Here is a 20,154-nt window from a genome sequence, read left to right on the forward strand (position 1 = left end):
GAGTTGTACCAACAGAGACATAGCTCCTTACTCGCTGACGTGGTGTAGAAAGTATACGATGATTTCCTCCCGCACATCCTGGCAGCAAAACTCCCGTCTGGAAAAGAAAAAAGGTAAGATAAAATCAACAGCCTTGTAATGAAAATTGCTACCACGCAGATGCCCAGTAGTTGAAGAGTCGGCTATTACAGTGTTACATCTGGTTTCGATACTAGATCGAGCCGCTGTTAAACGGCTTGAAAACTGTATCGCAGCTTCGAATATTTTCAAATGTGATATTTCCGTCCCAACTCCAACCACAGGTACATAGTTAATTAGTTAACCTAGTGCACAAAACGTGCTGTTTGATTTCAAGCAGTTATACACTAGTTGTTGTGGACTCTGTGGAGTTCATAGCTGTCACTTGTAAAGCAACGCCATTAGGATAGTTTTTTCAAATCCTGTGTTTTACAGTATGTTTCGCATGCTGCTCAGATGATACTGGCCAAGGCTAAATCAGTAGGATGAATCAAACTGAATGTGCAATTGTGCATTCATAACTTTTAAAAATGCCACTCATCTGGGGTATGCTACTCTATAAAATGCTATCGCATTCCTTTTCATTGCCACTACGATGCCACGAAGTTGAAACCTACCCAAAATACGTGAGCGATGAGAAATTGACGTCGCGTACAGTGAACAACTGGATGTCAGCCAACACTGACTTAACTTGATTCAGGAGAGCAGAAGCAGTGGAGTTGACAAGGTCCAACAAATTAAAATTCCCATCAGTAGCTTTTCCTAAAAGAAAACAAACAACCACACTCTTATTTACTCACATGTAAAACATCTCGCAATGACACTGATGAAAGAAATCAATAGATGAAGTGTTGCAGTTGTTCTCTAGTAGGGTGGAGTGAATTTCACCTAATGTTTTGGATTTTGATTTAAGGTGTTGCAATGTTGTCTTTGGGCCTAAAAAACAACCCCGAACATAATTTTGGTTCTCCTACCCCTAAATTGACCCTCCTACCTGAGGTCAAAGGTCATGTGAAGTCAAAATTGCTCTCCACTTCTACTGGTGCTAGAAATCTCTATTTAATGGCTTAAAAGATTCACAAGACTCATATTTCTATCTGTTCTAAGAGAACTTTTTCTTCTATTGCTAGTAGAATTTGACAAAACAGCAAAAATATAATTTTTGTAGTATTTTTGCTTATACAACATTAGCCTATAGTTAACGAACTTCAACAGCAAAAATAGCAAATTTCAGCAATTGGTTGGATTGTTATTTGAGAATCACAAAGCTATCTACAAAGCACTGGAAAATACCGACCTGCAGAACAATTTGTCAATTATAGGCTCAGATGGAACCACAACTATGACAGGTAAACACCACTGCAGCATTGCCACATTAGAAGCGTTGCTGCAAAGACCTTCGCAATAAGTCATCTGTCTCCTGCATACCAACGAACTACGGTACCTCTCAGGCATGTCTTTAAGCACTTTGATGGAGTCTCTTCAAACTCCGACTCGTTTTCAGGCCCAATTGGCAAAGAGCTAAATGGTTTAGTGTCTGATTGGCATGTGGTTAAGTTTAAGCCATTATCTTCTATTGAATTTCCTCAATTGCCAAAAGAAGTTATGGGAAGTTTGAGTTCCGATCAATTTTATCCATACCAAATTTGTTTGGTTGTCATATCTGGAAACTTGAGAATGACTTAGCACAGTTTGAAGTAAGTGGCTTGTCATATGCAAGATGGTTGACACTTGCATGTCGCATTTTGAGATACTACACTTCCCAAACAAAGCCGAGCAAAAATTTGAGAATTCTGGTAGAATTTTGTTTAAAAGTCTACTTCCTAAGTTGATTTGATATCAAGCTTAACTCTAAAATAAATAAAGTAGCTGTCAACTATTTTCGCAGCCTGCTCAAACGAATCAACCAATCTCCCTAGAAGCAAGCAAGAGACATTGCATCAAAAACTTTGATACGTAATGGCTTCTCAGCTCACCCGGAAATCATTCTTCTTTCGATGATAGCTGACGATGATGATACAATTCGATCGCAAGCTGTCAATATTGTGCTATCGCTATGCAGAAGCAAAAATGTTGAAATGACCCCAGATGATGAAAGTGCAAAGGCGAAATCTATTGTAGAGAGGACAGTAACTGTTCGAAAATTTATCATACCGGAGATTAATATCAATGCCGAGTTCTAAACTTGATTACCCATGCCACAATCAAGCTGTAGAGCGTCAGATGAAGCTCGTAATAGAAGCTTCCATGCATGTGGCTATAGGTTCAAAAGACGGAATGGTGTGATCCGGAAAAAGATCAAATCACGGAAGTAAATGCCCTCATTCAACACCAAAAAGCAATTTTACTGCTGAATACGATTGCATAACAACCACTTGTTTTTTCGTTATAATTACCAGGGGCATAGCTGGGACCTAAATATGAGGGAGGCAATATGTTTTGTGACATTTTTGAGTGTTTAAAAGTGCAGTTGGATTTTCATTTTCAAGCAATGGGTATTCAATTCATTAGGTGCTGCTTGACTTTGAAGACCTGTCGGTGGTCCTTTCGCAGCCTTCCCATTGTTGCTGGTTAGTTCATGTTCAATTTAAATCTTGATTGTTTGTGTAATAATTATTATTGTACGTAGTGTGACTTGTTGGCAAAAAATGTATCTCTCTCTCAATAACTTTCATGCCTTTCAACTAGGGGTAGGCAGTACAGGGTGGATTTTAGGCACTAACTTTGGATTTTGCATAGGACTCTTTTTTAAACAATAATATGATATGACAACGCAAAATCAGCAAAAAATTTGAACTTTAGGCGTTTTTGGCGGTTAGCACCACAAAAAACTGAAAATTGCATCTTCGGATTGTAAATTTAACAAAAAATCACAATTTTTTGAAATAAATGGTTTTCAAATGCAAAATACTGCATGAACTTGTCATTTTTTTATGCAAATAGGCTCTGTAAAGATGGAATATTAACTCAAGTCTAATTTGGAATTTTATTAGTCAAAGAAAAGTCCAAAAAACACAAAAAAAAGAGGGAAAAAGCATAGATAAGATATTGAAGCAAAAACACCTAAAATTGAGTTTAATTTCTAAAATATGAAGTAATGGTATTTGATACTGCCTGCAATACTTGAGGAATCTTGCAGAAATACTTCTCAATACCGATTTACTCTGTACAAATCGGTTAAAGTTATCTTAGGGGTCAAAAGCCAGCAAAAACAAGCAAAAATCGGGTAATAAAACATACAAACGAAAGTTATGAAAGTGTACTCAAACTTCTCTTCAGAAATTATTCAACCGTTTTGGAAATAAAACTATGATTAAGCAATGTACTGTTATATTCCTTTCTTGGGAAACATTCCACTCACCATCAATAATGCATTCAACGATCGACTCTGGTTTTAAATTGATTATTTCAGTTTTTAGTGGATGTTTCCATTTCAAATTGGACCCTGTAGCGGACAGCCAGTAACTTAACTTATCCACTCATACCTAGCTGTAGTTCTAGTCTACAGCGACATTTCGGGCACAACAATGTGGCAGAAATGATCCGAGAACGAGGTCTGTACCTCTTTACTACATGTATGATTTTTATTGTCACCACATAACTTAAAAGATTGCAATCGTCTTCCCACAACAGAACATAATTCAAATCATAAGTCCAACCCAGGAAATCGCACACTAACGGAGCCAGAAGTAATATCACTAGTCTACTGTACCAAAATCATATTATAGTGAGCTGCGCCAAAATTATACCATACTTTGACATACTCCCTACAGTACACCAAAAGTAAAATTCTCTGTCTGTCGAATGGTAGGCCAGAACGCGATATACATAGTCGCTGAGGAATCAAGCATGTGTTGGCTAAAACGTTGAAGAGACGAAAAACTACGCATATGTGATTGAAACTGCCGGTTGCAAGAATGCTTTTAGCTTATTAACATGCAAGTTCTTGAGAAACGCAAATCCCTAATCACACTTCAGAAGTTCAGAATCCTGAGGCACAACTACAAATTACTTGAATTACTGGGTAACGTTACATATATGCAAAAGAACGACAATTTCATGACGTTAACAAACCGAAGAAAAGTTGAAAAGACCTAAGGTGAAAATCCCGAAGCAGGATTGTAAATTTTACGACGGTAACAAACCTAAGGAAAGTTGAAAAGACCTAAGGTGAAACACAGGGCGCTACAACCCTTTTTGTATTCTCGTGAGGTGATCCATTGTATATCTGCCATCGGTGTTTTGCCCCTCGTACGAAGCAATATACCATGTATCAACATTCCCTTTAGTCGTCAATGTGATATAATAGTTTCCTACTTCCATCATGTTGTCGTCTTCAGTATTTTGAATTGACATAACGCAGGATTGTGATGACAAGACCATTGCAGCATCATTTTTTGATGGCAAGGAAACATTATACTTGGTCATGTTCTGCAAGAAGAGCACACAAGGTGAGTAATCGTTCCTCGTGTGGGATAGTATTCATTTTGAACAAATCTGGCTGCTGTACGACATCGGCTTTATGGGTGTCCCGATAGAAGGATAACTCCGTTTGTACTATTTTTTCTTTTTTGTCAGGATTTGATCTGAGGATTTCATGCAACTCTTCTACCTACACTCGTTGCTGGTCCTTTCCGTCCTTTACACAATTCCAAACATTTTTGAGTGTAATTTGCTTGGTTCTTTGCTGTTTCAAATTTTTCCGAAATTTTCAATTCGAGGAATTGCTGTTGTTTACCTACCCAGTCCTTCTCCATGCCATTGAGACTCTTGACTATAGAATTTAACCCTTTAATTGGCGGTGGGATGGCACAACGGATAAGGCGTTGTCTTCCCAATTATGCAAACCTGGTTCACCTCTACCTAGGGTGTAATAAATTGGGTGGGCATAATTGCTGCAGGAAAGGCGGCCGAGAGAAAGGACCGACCATCCCACTCTCCTTAGTGCCGAAGGCTTAGTACAATGAAAACCTTATCTTCTCATACCCAACACTTGAATCAAGTCTCACACCACGTTTACCTTTTAATTACTTTGTTCTTGAAAGTGGGTGATTGAAACAATGTGACATCATTTCGGATCCCTTTTGCGGTAAACTTCTTGTTACGGAACTTCGCAACAGGTGCTCTTTTGCCAAATACAGCAAGGTGGCGTTCTGCATTAAGGTTGTGCGATGTCAAACTGACTCGTTCTTCTTTTAAAAGCAAATGCAAGTGGCACAGGGAGGGTTGTCAACCTTATCACCAAAGCCATATTCCCGGCCAGCTTGTCTCCCCAAAACATCAGCAGCATCAACATTCAACACAAACCTTCTGCAGTAGCCTATTGGTTGTGCAATATCTGCTGTAGGTTTGGTGACTTTAACATGAGATTCCATAACATAATCTTCGAGTATGTCCATCTTTCCTTTCTTAAATTCGCTGTACAGAAGAGGGAACATTTGGATGAGTTCTTCTTGCGTGTTTACCTCAACAAAATACAACTATGGTAGTGTGACTGCATGCATAAAATATTCAATATCATCCTTCATCCCCCTACGCCCCCAAAAAATTCCCTTAACGGTTCAAGAAGTCCATTAAATGCATTAACCTCGAAAACTTACCCATTTTATACCCCACAATTCTTCTATCTCTTCTAGTCTTTGCGGCTTTGCAGTAGGTCTGTCCTTTCCTGAACACTTTATCATAAAAAATTGATGGTTTTTCACCATTTTTTTTGTTTTTTGGACTTTTCTTTGACTAATAAAATTCCAAATTAGTTTTGAGTTAATATTCCATCTTCACAGAGCCTATTTGCATAAAAAAATGACAAGTTCATGCAGTATTTTGCATTTGAAAACCATTTATTTCAAAAAATTGTGATTTTTTGTTAAATTCACAATCCGAAAATGCAATTTTCAGTTTTTTGTGGTGCTAACCGCCAAAAACGCCTAAAGTTCAAATTTTTTTGCTGATTCTGCATTGTCATATCATATTATTGTTTAAAAAAGAGTCCTATGCAAGATCGGAATACCTTCATTTTTACTGCCTACCCCTATTTCAACCAATGAAATATCATCTTGAATGCATCAAAACAACAATTTCATACTTAGTTCAAACTTCAGTTGCTCAAACTTACAGATAAGAATATTTCGATGTTCAATACACTTATTCTTAAACAACAGTCCAACCAATTGCTGAAATTTACTATTTTGGCTGTTGAAGTTCGTTAACTATAATGTTGTATAAGCAAAATTACTACAAAAACAGTACTTTTGCTGTTTAGTCAAATTCTACTAGCATACTAGCAATAGAAGAAAAAGGTCTCTTAGAACAGATAGAAATATGGGTCTTCTGAATCTTTTAAGCCCTTAAACAGATTTCTAGCACCAGTAGAAGTGGAGATAGAGCAATTTTGACTTCACATGACCTTTGACCTCAGGTAGGAGAGTCAATTTAGGGGTAGGAGAACCAAAATTATGTTCGGGGTTGTTTTTTAGGCCCAAAGACAACATTACAACTCCTTCTTAAATCAAAATCCAAAACATTAGGTGAAATTCACTCCACCCTAACTCTAGTCTACATCATCCTTTTCATATCAAGATTTAATCCAAATGTTTTAGTGTGACAAGAAAATATGATAGAAAAGAGTCGTATAGTAGACTTTGAGACCTACCAGCGAGCCGTTTCGGTGCAGATATGACGTGCCTGGCGTCGGTCAAACAGTCGGTTAGAAATTCTCCCAAGGCGAGCTTGTAGTGGCTGCATCGAGCTTTGGCAACCCTCACAATGATGTCGCGACCGTGCGACATTATGTTCAGACTTGGTAAGAGGTTGGTAGTGGCTTGTAATCTAAACAACAAATTTTTAACTTTTGATGAAACGGAATGTGCTCTTGTTTCTAAGCTTTTCAGTGACTTCTCAAGCGCTGTGTAATCTGCATAAATTGCCATTTAGATATGAACGAAAGAACACCTTAGCTCAGATAAAAGTTCGGTCTTTGATCACCAACAACAGTGCCTTCAAAACGATGCGGTACATTTGCGCTTCAAAGAGGCCATTTTGATAAGTGAACGGAGTCCAAAGATCAACAACCGTGCCGAAAGGGAAGAATTACGTAACCTAATCTATTAATCAACTGATTCAATAAACTTCAGGTATGTTCTTATCGTACTACGATTTGCATATTACCTGCGATAGAACCTATCCAGTGCTCGCACAATGAGGGCATTATCACGTGACCGGTGATCAATCATAAATCGTCTTTCGACCAATGAGAAGTAAGAACATAGCAATTCTTCAACAAATCCCAATAATTTACTTCTTGCCACACGATGGATTTCATCTGAATACTTTGAAAATAATTTAGTTAAGACAGCATCACTTCCGAAACAAACAGTTTTTAGCAAAATATAAAAATGAAAGATGGTGAGTGGCAACATTCACTTTTTAAAAAATGTGCAGGAATTACATAGTAACATACCGTAGTATTTAATCTTCTTAAACTAAACGATATATTTATTAACCTTTAAAACGCTGTGTTTATATATAAATCTGCTCAGAGGATGTTGCCTAAGTAATGAATTCTCTAAACATTTTAGAAACTTGAATAAGGTTCATAGCCACAACACTCAACAGAAGAAACAATAACTGAAGATCTATCAGGACTGAACGATTACCAATGGTACCTGCGTATTAGGGTGGAGTGAAAATTTTTTTTTTTAAATCAAAAAATCAGATTAACCAAAAGTGGCGTATGGACCTAAAACCAACTTCTGAGAAGGTTTTGGGTTTGTGCCACCTACACTCAGGTGGCCCATAATTTTTAAAGGTCATCCGAGGGTCAAATTTCATGAAAATCCCATAACTTGGAAACCGGTTAAGCTAGAATGTTGGTTTTTGGCTTAAAATTTCCAGAAGGTCCATGTTTATATATGCTCTAATGCAGGGGTCGGCAAACTTTCTGTACTACTGGGCCAAATCTACAAACTTCCGGTAACGTGCGGGCCGCATAAATTTCAAACAATCGCCACATTATCCTTAAAATCATGGCGCACCAGCAACTCCTATTTCTGTGTCTATTGCACAATGAGACGTGTTTGTTGCCGTTTCATATTTATTATCAAACACGTATTAAAACGTAATGCTTTGTTTTTATTTACTTATCATTTATCAACGTGAAAGATGATGTTGTTTCTGTGTCATGGCCAAGGTGTTTAAATCAACTGGCAACTTTGTTGATGATATTTGCAATACGTCATTCAAATGACGATCTGACAGGCGAGTGCGAAGTTTATTCTTTGCGAAATTCATTTTTGAAAAAAGCTGCTCACAGCAATATGTGCTTCCAAACATGCACATTACACGTTTTGCATTGTCAACACATGAAGATAGGTGGATTTCTGGACATATTTTTTATAAAAGTTGGAAATTGGAACTGAATCGTATTTGGCCTTCAATATGTTGGATGATTGAAGTTCAATTATTTCCATTTGCATCTCATAAGAAACAGTATTGACATCTATTGAAAATGGAAGGCAAATATATCGAATCTGTTTTTTTGATTTTTCAAATTGCAAGATCGAGATTCAAAGTTAGTTTTAGTGGAAACGATAAGTGATATTTACTTATCAGGGTTGGAAGATTTACAAAGGCCAAAATTGAGAAAATGAGCAAAGTTGGAATTGATTAATTGAGTTTCCCAAAGACGTACCAGTAGCTTGTTTACGAAGGCAGTTATATGATCATACATCTGGTTAATAAATTGTTCTTTTCCTTGTAGTTGTAAGTTTAGCTTGTTCATATGAGCAGTGAAATCAGTGAGAAAGGCTAAATCTGTTAACCAATCAGGATCACTAAGTTCATCAATACCGAAACCTGCATTGTTTTGTTTCAAGAAAGTCACTATTTCGTTTCGCAAATCATAAAACCGTTGTAACATAGCACTGCGACTTAGCCATCTAACTTCGCAAAAATACACCAGCTGTTGATGCACAGCATTCATCTTTTCAAATAAACTTTTGAATTGGCTGTGGTTAAGGCCTCTTGCCAAAACAAAGTTGATTATTTTAACAACAGTAGCCTAGACATGGTTATGATATAAAATAAATTCATGCGTACATAATGTTGAAACTTTAGTTTATGCACTAAAAGTAAGATCGTTCGAGGGCCGCAAAAAGTTTGTCCGCGGGCCGCATTTGGCCCGCGGGCCGCAGTTTGCCGACCTCTGCTCTAATGCAACTTTTGTCTCTATTTTAACCACATAAGCTGATAATAATAAAAAATGACGTTTTAGTTTGAAAGATATGTAACGTGAAGAATTGAAAATGCTATATTTGAACTATTTGCACCCATAGTTATGTGTTAAGGCATAATAGGTACAAACTGACTAAGTACTGCTTAAAATACTTTCTATGTAGTTGGTACATAGGATATGTAAGCAACAATCATGGATATGTGACAAAAAAACTCAATGACAAAAATAATGTAGCAAAGACTCCTATGCAATAATGTTACAATGTTATTTGACATTAAGTTTCAAAATTTACATTTCTGGTTTCCATGAAATTTATAAGAAACTACTTACAATCAGGGTCACATTATAAAAATTATCATGTGGTGAAAAAATATTGAAAACCTCCTGAAAACATCAGGACTATCAAAGTCAGAAAAAATATGTTTCGACTCTGATCCATTGCAAATTTGGGCAAGGCTGACTCTGGTTTGGTAAAGACCCTTGCCAACCTTAAGCCACCACTGTTTGCAATCAGTGTTACAGAAACCATGACATCAACTCATTTATAATTACACGTATCCAATAACAATACACAGCCAGGGGCTCCAAGAGGTGGGGAAGTCGGGCAACTTTCCCCCTAGGATAACATTGTAGCCTAAAGGAAAAACGAGTAGCTTTTCGTTTTTTCATGTTTGAGGGGGCCCATTTTTGCCACTAAAAATGATAGTGTACCAACTTAAAAAAAACAATTTTTTGAAATAGGCAGTTTCAAGTATTTTTTGATCATAGTATATGTAACTTCAAATGTATCTCATCAAGAACAAATCATTCTCGTATTAAGGTAGGCGATGTTAAACTGCTACAAGTCGAAATTCTGCCACTGAAATTGACTAGAATGAAACCGCCAACCAATCATAAGCTACGGTTTAACTGACGTAAAAATGGCGAAAAGAAGATGATAGAAAGCAAATTAAGTGATGGATTTTTTGTCAGCTGGTTGGCTTAGGGGTTAGGGCTAGAAAGTAGTAATTTCATTGACCCGGGTTCGATTCCCACTACTGCTATAGCTCTTTTTTTTTGTAATTACCAAATAAAGTTCAAAACAAGCGTTAACTCTCTGGATGAGTGCTAGAAGGATCACAATTGGACGGTAGCCTCTTATAACATGTTCTGATTGGTTGACGGTTGCATTGTAGTCATTCGCAGTGGCAGAATTTCGACTTGTTAAAGTGGCTACCTAAAATTTGATGCTGTTAAGCCTACTGATTTTGGCATCATCAATTTTCTATTGTTTTAACTTGACAACTGGTGCTGCTGCGTTTGGCTAAGCGTGTAGCCTACTATTTTTGCTTGACCAACGGAACCTTGACTTAAAAAACTGCGTTAGCCAGGCGTAAGTCCACCCTGTTAGCTCAGTGGTTATGCGCCCGGCTCAAGATGACGCAGCGCTGGTTTGACTCTCGGGGTCATATCATTTTTGGAGTAATTGATCTACTGTAGCTTGTGTCATTTTCAAGTGTAACCAGGCCAGATAGGAAATTCAGAATAAAGCTGCCTCATTCAAGAAGCCTACTTGAGCAGTTTCAAATCCATGCTTCTCTGCATTTGTTTTTCCTTTACAATATTATGCTAGGGGGGAAAGTTGCCCGACTTTCCTCCTCTTGGAGCCCCTGGCTGTGTATTGCTATTGGATACGTGTAATTATAAATAAGTTGATGTCATGGTTTCTGTAACACTGATTGCAAACAGTGGTGGCTTAAGGTTGGCAAGGGTCTTTACCAAACCAGAGTCAGCCTTGCCCAAATTTACAATGGATCAGAGTCGAAACATATTTTTTCTGACTTTGATAGTCCTGATGTTTTCAGGTTGAAGGTTTTCAATATTTTTTTCACCACATGATAATTTTTATAGTGTGACCCTGATTGTAAGTAGTTTCTTATAAATTTCATAGAAACCAAAGATGTAAATTTTGAAACTTAATGTCAAATAACATTGTAACATTATTGCATAGGAGTCTTTGCTACATTATTTTTGTCATTGAGTTTTTTTTTGTCACATATTCATGATTGTTGCTTGCATATCCTTTGTACCAAATACTTACAAAGTATTTTAAGCAGTACTCAGTCAGTTTGTACCTATTATGCCTTAACACATAACTATAGGTGCAAATAGTTCAAATATAGCATTTTCAATTCTTCACGTTACATATCTTTCAAACTAAAACGTCATTTTTTATTATTATCAGCTTATGTAGTTAAAATAGAGACAAAAGTTGCATTAGAGCATATATAAACATGGACCTTCTGGAAATTTTAAGCCAAAAACCAACATTCTAGCTTAACCGGTTTCCAAGTTATGGGATTTTCATGAAATTTGACCTTCGGATGACCTTTAAAAATTATGGGCCACCTGAGTGTAGGTGGCACAAACCCAAAATCTTCTCAGAAGTTGGTTTTAGGTCCATACGCCACTTTTGGTTAATCTGATTTTTTGATTTGAAAAAAAAAATTTTTTTCACTCCACCCTACTGCGTATGAACACCGGCCAAAACAGTCACAACTCTTTTTCACCTAAACAACCACCTTACAGAACTGAGACTAAACATTGAAACAGAAGGAACTACACTGCCATATGAAAAACACCCCACGTATCTCTGAGTTACACTTGATAGGAGCAAAAACCATCTCCAAAACATTGTAGCTAAACTCAAAACAAGAAACTTGTTAATCAAAAAACTGGCTAAAACAAGCAGGGGTGCGTCACAAAGCGTCTTGCGCATTTCCACTCTAGCACTGTGCAATTCAGTAGCGAAATACTGTGCTCCTGTGTGAGAATGTGCACACACTGGAAAGGCCGACATTCAATTACAAGAGTCAATGCGCACAATGTCCAAAGCGCTAAAATCAACTCCAAGGCTACCCACGATGAGGAGAATTTCCCCACCACAGTGACCACATGTGAGAAACGAAATCACAGTCAAACTAAATCAAAGACTTTAAGAAGCTCGTAATACTTGGAGTAGGCCTAACTTACCATTACAAAGCACAATCCAACAAAAACACCCATCGACTAAAATCATGTCATCCCTTTTATAAGCAAACAACCAAGAAGTATGATTTAACTCATGTGGTAAATTTATAACTTATTTAACTCGAACTGTAGAGCATTGTGCTGCTTGCAAATTTACACCCAAATATTGCATCGCATTGTGCCTTCAGATTTGTGCCTTCAACTGAGTTATGAATGTGTCAATTCTAAGTTTATTAAAACCTGATTAATTTATATTCCTCTTGAGTATGTTATGGTTAGTTCAACTCATACATGGAAAGAATATTAGACAAAAAAATCGACCAAATAGTGGTGGAGGCATTATCGACAATCCAACCATAAGCGCTGACTTTTCAAAAAACCTTGGGGGGCGAGAAAGGTGATGACGTCATAACCATAACGCTATTTTGCTCAATTAAAATAGTCTTTGATTAAGCTTACTGTCTTGTTTATATTGACACCTAGGTCGCAAGCCGAATTTATTAGAACTGCTGCTTGAAACGATTAGTTTTACGCATGCAGTAGCCTACGTCTAGTAAAAATTTTGATTATGTTAGCTCATAATTGGAACAGTTGGAAAACAAGCCGATTTATTTCCTTTTCGTGGGAGTGAATAACAACAATCAAGACAGTGAAGTTATATATTACGAAATAAAACGCAAAAAAATCATGATCTCAAGCAGAGTGGAAACCCGCTAAGAGTTTTATTAGCTTCGTTTTGCTAATTACTTACCTTCAAAGCGTTAACAATGGAGAAGTGTTTTCTCTTATGTTTTTTATCTAAAGTTTTTATAGTCTTTTATCGAATCCCGTATATACTCGAGTATAGGTCGAGATGTTCACAAGTGATTTTCATCTCAAAAAGACAGGTTCAACTTATACCCGAGACAAGCTCGGCAGTTTTCAAAATGAACACATTTTTGCTGTGGCAAAATCATTGCCAACGTAGATTACGGAGTGTGCAATGGCATCGGTGGAATTAAAAGTTTTGAATACGATTATTTGCAGTGACTCAAACTTAATTTTCAAATGTAATGATTTCTATCAATTTTAAACTTTATGCACTTGTTGAGCAATATGCAAAGCTCAAAAGACAAAACAGAAAGAGCTGCTTTAAGAAATCAATTTTTTTATTTTTGCGTGTAGGATATAATCGTTCTAATTACGTAACATTCCATGATCGTGGAAATCGATGTTAAACCTTAGCGGCTGCATAAAACAATGATGTCAGGTTAGTTAGGTGACAATAGCGGTAAGAGACGTTGTTAATGCAAGCAATATCTGCGACCAAGTTAAACACCTTTTCTTTTATCGGTTTTCGATTTAATTCTCACACATCGTCAAAAAAACAATGCGTTCTGTTGAATCATAATTGATCTCACAGCGGGAAGACCTCATTGAAAATTGCGCGTCTAATTTAGCTGGTTTACTTAATATTGCAGTGAATAGTTACGTGACTATTCCAGCAGCGTAAGTTACTCCACCTTCTACTTTGAAATTTCCATACCGTATGAGAAAGCCATGCGATCAGCTGCTGTTTTGCGGGCAAGAGCAACGTAGGCTATATTTCGCTTTCGGCATTTTTTAAGTCTGTTTAAATGATCAAAATCTCTTTCGCGAAGTGTTTTATCTTTTGCCCCTCAACCATAAATTTACGGGGGGCGCCGCCCCCGGCCCCCCTGGAAGTCGGCGCGTATGAATCCAACCACTCCTAGGGGTCTCGGAATGCAACAGTAAGGAATAAATCAGTTATAATAACATTTTATCCTGTCATGCCCGAACTGCTATCACTCTTCATCAATAGGGCAATCAAACTATTCAAGTTGCAAAAAAATCCTGCAAAGTATTGAACATTTGATTTTAGACTGTTCATGGACTGAACTACCCGGTGGTTTCAACATAGTTTACCAATGCGGAAGTATATTTAAAAACTGGCTAAAAACAACGCGCTTCAAATGTGAAAACGCCAAACGATACTACTACTACTTAACAGTAAATTATACAAAAATTTTACTTACTAAATTACAAATTTAAATTTCACAAGCAGTGGCGTACGCAGGGGGGGCCATTGGGCCATGCCCCCCCTTAAAAATGTTTTAGTAGTTAACGACGTAGATTAAGGCATTTAATATGTTTTGCATTGCTCTGTCAAAGCAATTAGGCTACTGTAACAATGTTGTTTTATAGACTAAGCCAATACGAAATACATGGCCCAATCCACCTACCCCACCCCAGGTATGCCAATGTAGCATAGTGTTCTGTAAGCCTATTAATAGTGATTAGTGAGAGAGAAATGGATATAGTCTAAATCTAAACTAAAGCCATACTGGGATATCATGAAGACGTCTGGGATATCAATGGCCAGTGGCGTAGCCAAGGGGGGGAGGGTTACAACCCCACTTGGCACGCGTGTGACGTCACGATATTGAGAATGATGCTTTCGGTCTCTTTATGCTTGGGAATGATGCTTTTAGTCTAAAAAAAACTAGCCTAATTTTAAACAAAACTGCATTAAAAAAGCGAGTTTTGCCAATGCCAAATATTCAAACATCTCAGCCAGGAATTAACAACAAGAAAACATAGAGACTTAGCTTTATTTCAGAAAAACGGCCGAAGAAAACATGATCTTATCCTTTTGCTATGCCACCTGACAGCACCATTTTACAGGAATATTCATACCCACATTTTTGTTGAAAATGCTCTCAGAATGCACCAAATTCAAAGTAATTTTTCAAAATTTTCTGGGGGAGGCCCCCCAGACCCCCCGCCGCTGGGTGTCGTTTTAAGCGAAAACGCCGTCGGGCTACGCCCGCCGATCGTCAAAACCCACCCTTTCAAAATTCCTGGCTACGCTACTCTCAATGGCCTCCCCCTTGAGAAAATCCTGCGTACGCCACTGTTCACAAGATTGAATACCTAGGTGGAAAATTCTGGAGCAACGTTCCTACAAACCTTAAAATCAACTCTTTAAGATGCTTTAAAACTAAACTAAAAAACTATCTTCTAAAACATTAAAATTGGGTCTGAGGAAATTTGACTTAGTATGTATCTATATTGTTTTTCAGGGTCTGCTACAATTCGGTGAGTCCGATTCGGTGAGACCGATTCGGTGAGTTCCTAATAATTTAAAAAAAAGGCTACGAAACCCGATAATTTAAAAAAAAATTGAAAAAATCCCCTGTTAACCCATTTACGGCCGGTGTCCTTTTAAAAGGACATCATTTTGAATGCATCAGTATTGCATCATCTTATTTTGATTGAATCATTTTGGACTTGCTAGTAGTTGTTTAGGGTCTATTTTGGAAGGTGTTGATAAATATTTGCGAACAACGTACTTTTTCTGAATTTTGTGAAAGTTTGAAAATTGTTAAAAAATAAGAAGAGCTCGATGAAGTGAAGTGAGGAGGAACATGCATGTTTTATTGCCTATTGGTAATAGATATGAATTATGTTTCTTCATAGTTTGGCACTCTATAATATTGTGCTTCCTACTACACTCTAATTTGTGTAAGGTTTTGCTTCTTTTGTTTGTTTATTTTGCTTTATATTTATTGTTGCCTTTTAAAAGGACACCGGCCACATGGCCACATTTGTTTGGTTGTTTGTAACACTGTCAAAGAATATTGAACATCGTGTAAAAGCAGCACATTGTGCCTATGGAAGACTTAACCATCGTGTTTTTAACAACCATGCTATATCTATCCGCACAAAAATTATGGTCCTACGGGCAGTCGTTCTATCCACCCTTCTCTATGCTTGTGAAACCTGGACGTTATACCGCCGTGACATCAACGTCTTGAAAATTTTCAGCAGAGGAAACTGGGTCAAATGCTAGGCACTCGTTGGGGTGATTGTCTCAGCAAAGATGCGATCCTTGATCACGCTAGCTTGGTTGCCCAGTTCAGAAGCCACCATATTGCAACACTGCCGTCGCTGGACAGGGCATGTCATGAGAAGGGACAACGAGGAGGGACAACTAGAGACAGGAAACCCACCCTCAGAAGACCAAAAATGAGATACAAAGATCAGCTGAAAGTCTTCCTCAACCATGCAAACATTGATCTGGATTCATGGGAAAACCTTGCTAGTGACAGATTACTCTGGACAAAAATATCTAAGGACGGTACGGAAATTTTCGAAAAAAAAAGGATACAAAAAGCCCAAGAAAAACGAACACTAGAAAAGCTAAAACTACCACGTCCCTCCCTCCATAGCCCCCATACAATGTGACTTTTGCCCACGTCTTTTCCATCATACACTGGCCTCCAAAGCCATATATGACATCACCATCCAAAGCCAAATTCGATTTGATGACGAAACCAATGCTCGGTCACTAGCTGGAGCCGACGACTGTCAGTGGCATATCGCTATGGTTTGTGCCGCCCGCGGCGGACCACGATTTTGCACCCTTGAACGCGTGAAGTAGGGGCCAGCAAATAGAATTCAAGCCAAATCCGTTTCAAAAAATATTTTTACTACCGTATGCTTTTTCGTTTAGGTTTAAAAATATTCTGCCGTCACAAGCTTCCGACCGGGGGGGGGGAGGGGACAGCCTAATGAGGGGGGCACCCTCCCACTAGCTCCGCCGATGGTTATCGTGAATATAATATGTTCATACAATAACTTTGAAACGTCTTTCAAGAAAGATCTGACAAATTTCTACCGAAACAAACACCTTCTTATGTTAAGGTATCACGAGATTTACATTTGACTATGTGGCCGGTGTCCTTTTAAAAGGCAAACAAAAAAATGCATCAAAAAAGCAAAAATCATCAAATTTTTTTAAACTAATTCAAAAGTTATGACAATACAACTTTGTGGCTGAAATATTTCCTAAAAAGAGCAATGGGAACTTGTGGCGGCTTTTAATGGGTTAAGGGATCGGACTCACCGAATCGGACTCACCGAAACGGGCCATTCCGTGTTTTTCACTACCTTTTTAAAATTGCCACCACACCGTTGCCTGCTACTGCTTCGAACTTAGTCGCTGTCGTGTGTACATTATTTATAAAAAGTACTACGACTGAAAAAATGCAAAAATTCTGACCTCAACAATCAACATCCATGAACTGTTTTACAGTACAAACTGATGTCCGAGTCACCTCAGTGGCTCTATGAGTATTCGTAATATGTCGTCCATGCCAGGACATGACCGAAATGGCCTATTTCAGAGAATCTGATTCGGAGAAATCCCAATTAGGAAACAGCCTTTTTCAGAGAAAATCGATTCAGTGATTTCTTAAATCCAGCGACGGCTTCTGTTTATTAAGAGAATTTGTAGGGATCATTTGGGTCTTAGACGGTTTTTGTCTTTACCTTCCCATACTCATGCAAACGAGAAAGTTATTGTTTCAGCAAAGTAGATGTAAATTAGCTGATATCTTGCGGGTATAGGCTATAGCAATATCTAGTAACAAATTTAGTTGAGACATTTTCGCTGAGCCTTTATTTGATTAATCTCTATTATATATAAGCTAATTCCTTTTAATAAACAGATGCCGCTGTGAAATTTTAGAAATCTCCAAAAAAGGCTTGGGATTTCTTCGAATTAGGATTTCTCCGAATTGGATTCTCAGAATATTACTAGACCGGGATGTGACCAGCTAATTATGATGTTTATATTTTTGTAACTCACCATTAGAGGCTTGAAAGTATCTGCATCTGTAGACATGGTGTCAGTGCCTTTGATGAACAGGTTTTCGTAAGCAGCAATTGTTAAGGATAGATTGCTCAAAAAACCATTGCTACCGCGGTCTATGAACTCCAGTACATCGATCATCATGGCATTAGGATCACCTGATGAAGGCTCTGAAAAACAGCTCTCCAATAACATAATTCAATAAGAGCAAAGTGTTGGATGTAGAAATGTTGAATTTTTCCTTATGATTATGTCATATCTTCCTTGCCCTTGTTGTGATAGTGCCATGTCACGTGTCTCTTAATCACAGATTTGATTTTTTGATTTCAGGGAGCATATGTTTTGATTTCAGGAACAACTTATTGATTCGTGCACTATATGACATGAGGACTGAATGATTAAAAAGTCATACGAGACAACTTCAACAACTTCGTCATCTTAATAGAATTTAAACTTTTACAAGCGCAAAATCGACTTGGTCGGAAGATCATGGAGGAAGCCATCTTTGCAGTTGGCAGTTGCAGTTATGTTTTATTTTAAATACAATTTTTAATTGTCAAAGTTGGTTTGCATTTATTAAAGTTTTTCTAAAATGCCTTCATTTCGTGAAGATGATATAAAAAAAAATCAAAAAAGGCGGACAAAGTTGGTAGTTACTAAAATAAACTCAACAAACCATCGACTTCGCCAGGTTCTCCAGATAAATAAGATTGCATTTCCTGTAAAAAGCGTGGTTATTTACAATCACTCAAACTATCTCCACTGAACTTGCACAACAAGATATTGCATAATCATGGTTTACTTATTCTTAGTTGATTTATTATAAACTTCTTAACATATTTAATTGTTTAAGCATAATTAAATATATAGCGACCCGTTTGGCGCCAAAAGTTGCAATATAAATGAATATGATCAGACAGCCAAATAGCAATATGACCATAAGATGTTTCATATGAAAAACATTTTCGGCAGGTGCAAAAATGTAGACGACGATTGCTTGAAGAGCAACAATGGATAAAATAGCATATACAGACGAAATCGGTTAATCGAATCACGTATTTGCCAGACGTTTTGATACGATTATACGATTGATTCGTTTAACCAATTTACTAAAAAAAAAGGTTTATTGTGAATGGGCGTAATTGTTGGGAAGATGTCTGTGCTGACTAGGCTGCAACGCACATTACAACTGATGCTTCCTACAACTGTTTACAATTCTGCTTAAACTTTAAAGAGTTTACTAGTTCTGTGTTACATAACACTATGCTGCAGTATGTTCCAGCCAGCAAAACTGGTCCTTTTTACATTAATTTATCATCTGCAGACGTTGAAACAATGTAAAAAAGACCAGCTTTGCTGACTTGGCTGAGCAGGTATGATCAAAGCATTTTTCTGCAAACTGCGGCAATCGGACTTCTTTTAATCTCACCGATCTCTGTGATGTCACAACGCGAACTTTGACGTTGACGTTTTTGATTCAAGCGTGCTATTTTTAGCTTGTACCAGCTGTGTAGTTTTGAGTATGGAACGTGGCCTACGAAAATAGTGGTATGGTAAAAAAACACGGCTCACACACATTGTTTTGAAATCGCAAAGTTTTTTTTTCAAGTCTTCTGCGCTGTCTGGTAAAATAATTAATTTGCACTGTTCTTCAACTGAACGAAACTGCACAAATGAAAGTATGCACTGCATTTCACAACAGTAGGCTACTTTTTTTCAGCAATTTAAAAAAAATTCTCCAAAGTTTTCTGGTAAAAACTTTTGGACATGCTTTCCAACACTTCCCTCTTAAGCCGAAATAATTTGTCCATGTCCATTCCTTGGAAGGCCAGTCGCCGACGGATGACATGAAAAGCATTTAAACTTCTTTAGTGTGATTATTCCTTTTGTGTGCTCTTCTGTTTTAATGAAGCCCAGCTGTGCGAAAATTGTTTCTTTGTAGTGCGATGTCTAGCACATAAGATTATGGCCTGGGATTACAGACACTTGTCTTTGTTTTGATCGCATGCGTCTGTTTCACCTTTGCTTCATTTCGCCTTTGAACATTGCAGACAATAATGCAAAGCAAAAAAGAGACATTCTCTTTTCGCTAACGGGTATTAAATGAATGAAGTATGCAAACTAGAAGCAAATCCTGATGATTTTATCCGACTTATTCTTTTAAGCGGTATGCACTTAACCGATGTTTTTACTAAACATCAGATTGGATTTGGTTTGGGATTTCAGGTTTTGATTCAAA

At 37.5% G+C, this 20,154-nt stretch overlaps 1 protein-coding gene across 1 annotated transcript in view; it reads right to left on the minus strand.

The window, feature by feature from the left end:
• Positions 1-20,154, minus strand: part of LOC145771406 (vacuolar protein sorting-associated protein 51 homolog) — a 51,541-nt gene that overhangs the window by 13,163 nt on the left and 18,224 nt on the right. The window contains exons 6-11 of the mRNA XM_082583171.1: positions 18,592-18,634; positions 17,913-18,085; positions 7,186-7,346; positions 6,671-6,846; positions 636-780; positions 32-97 (exon numbers count right to left, since the gene is read on the minus strand). Of these exons, the coding sequence (XP_082439297.1) occupies positions 32-97; positions 636-780; positions 6,671-6,846; positions 7,186-7,346; positions 17,913-18,085; positions 18,592-18,634 (764 nt within the window). The remainder of the gene's footprint in view (positions 1-31; positions 98-635; positions 781-6,670; positions 6,847-7,185; positions 7,347-17,912; positions 18,086-18,591; positions 18,635-20,154) is intronic.

The sequence above is a fragment of the Aplidium turbinatum genome, chromosome 1, assembly GCF_918807975.1.
Source record: "Aplidium turbinatum chromosome 1, kaAplTurb1.1, whole genome shotgun sequence".
NCBI lineage: Eukaryota > Metazoa > Chordata > Ascidiacea > Aplousobranchia > Polyclinidae > Aplidium > Aplidium turbinatum.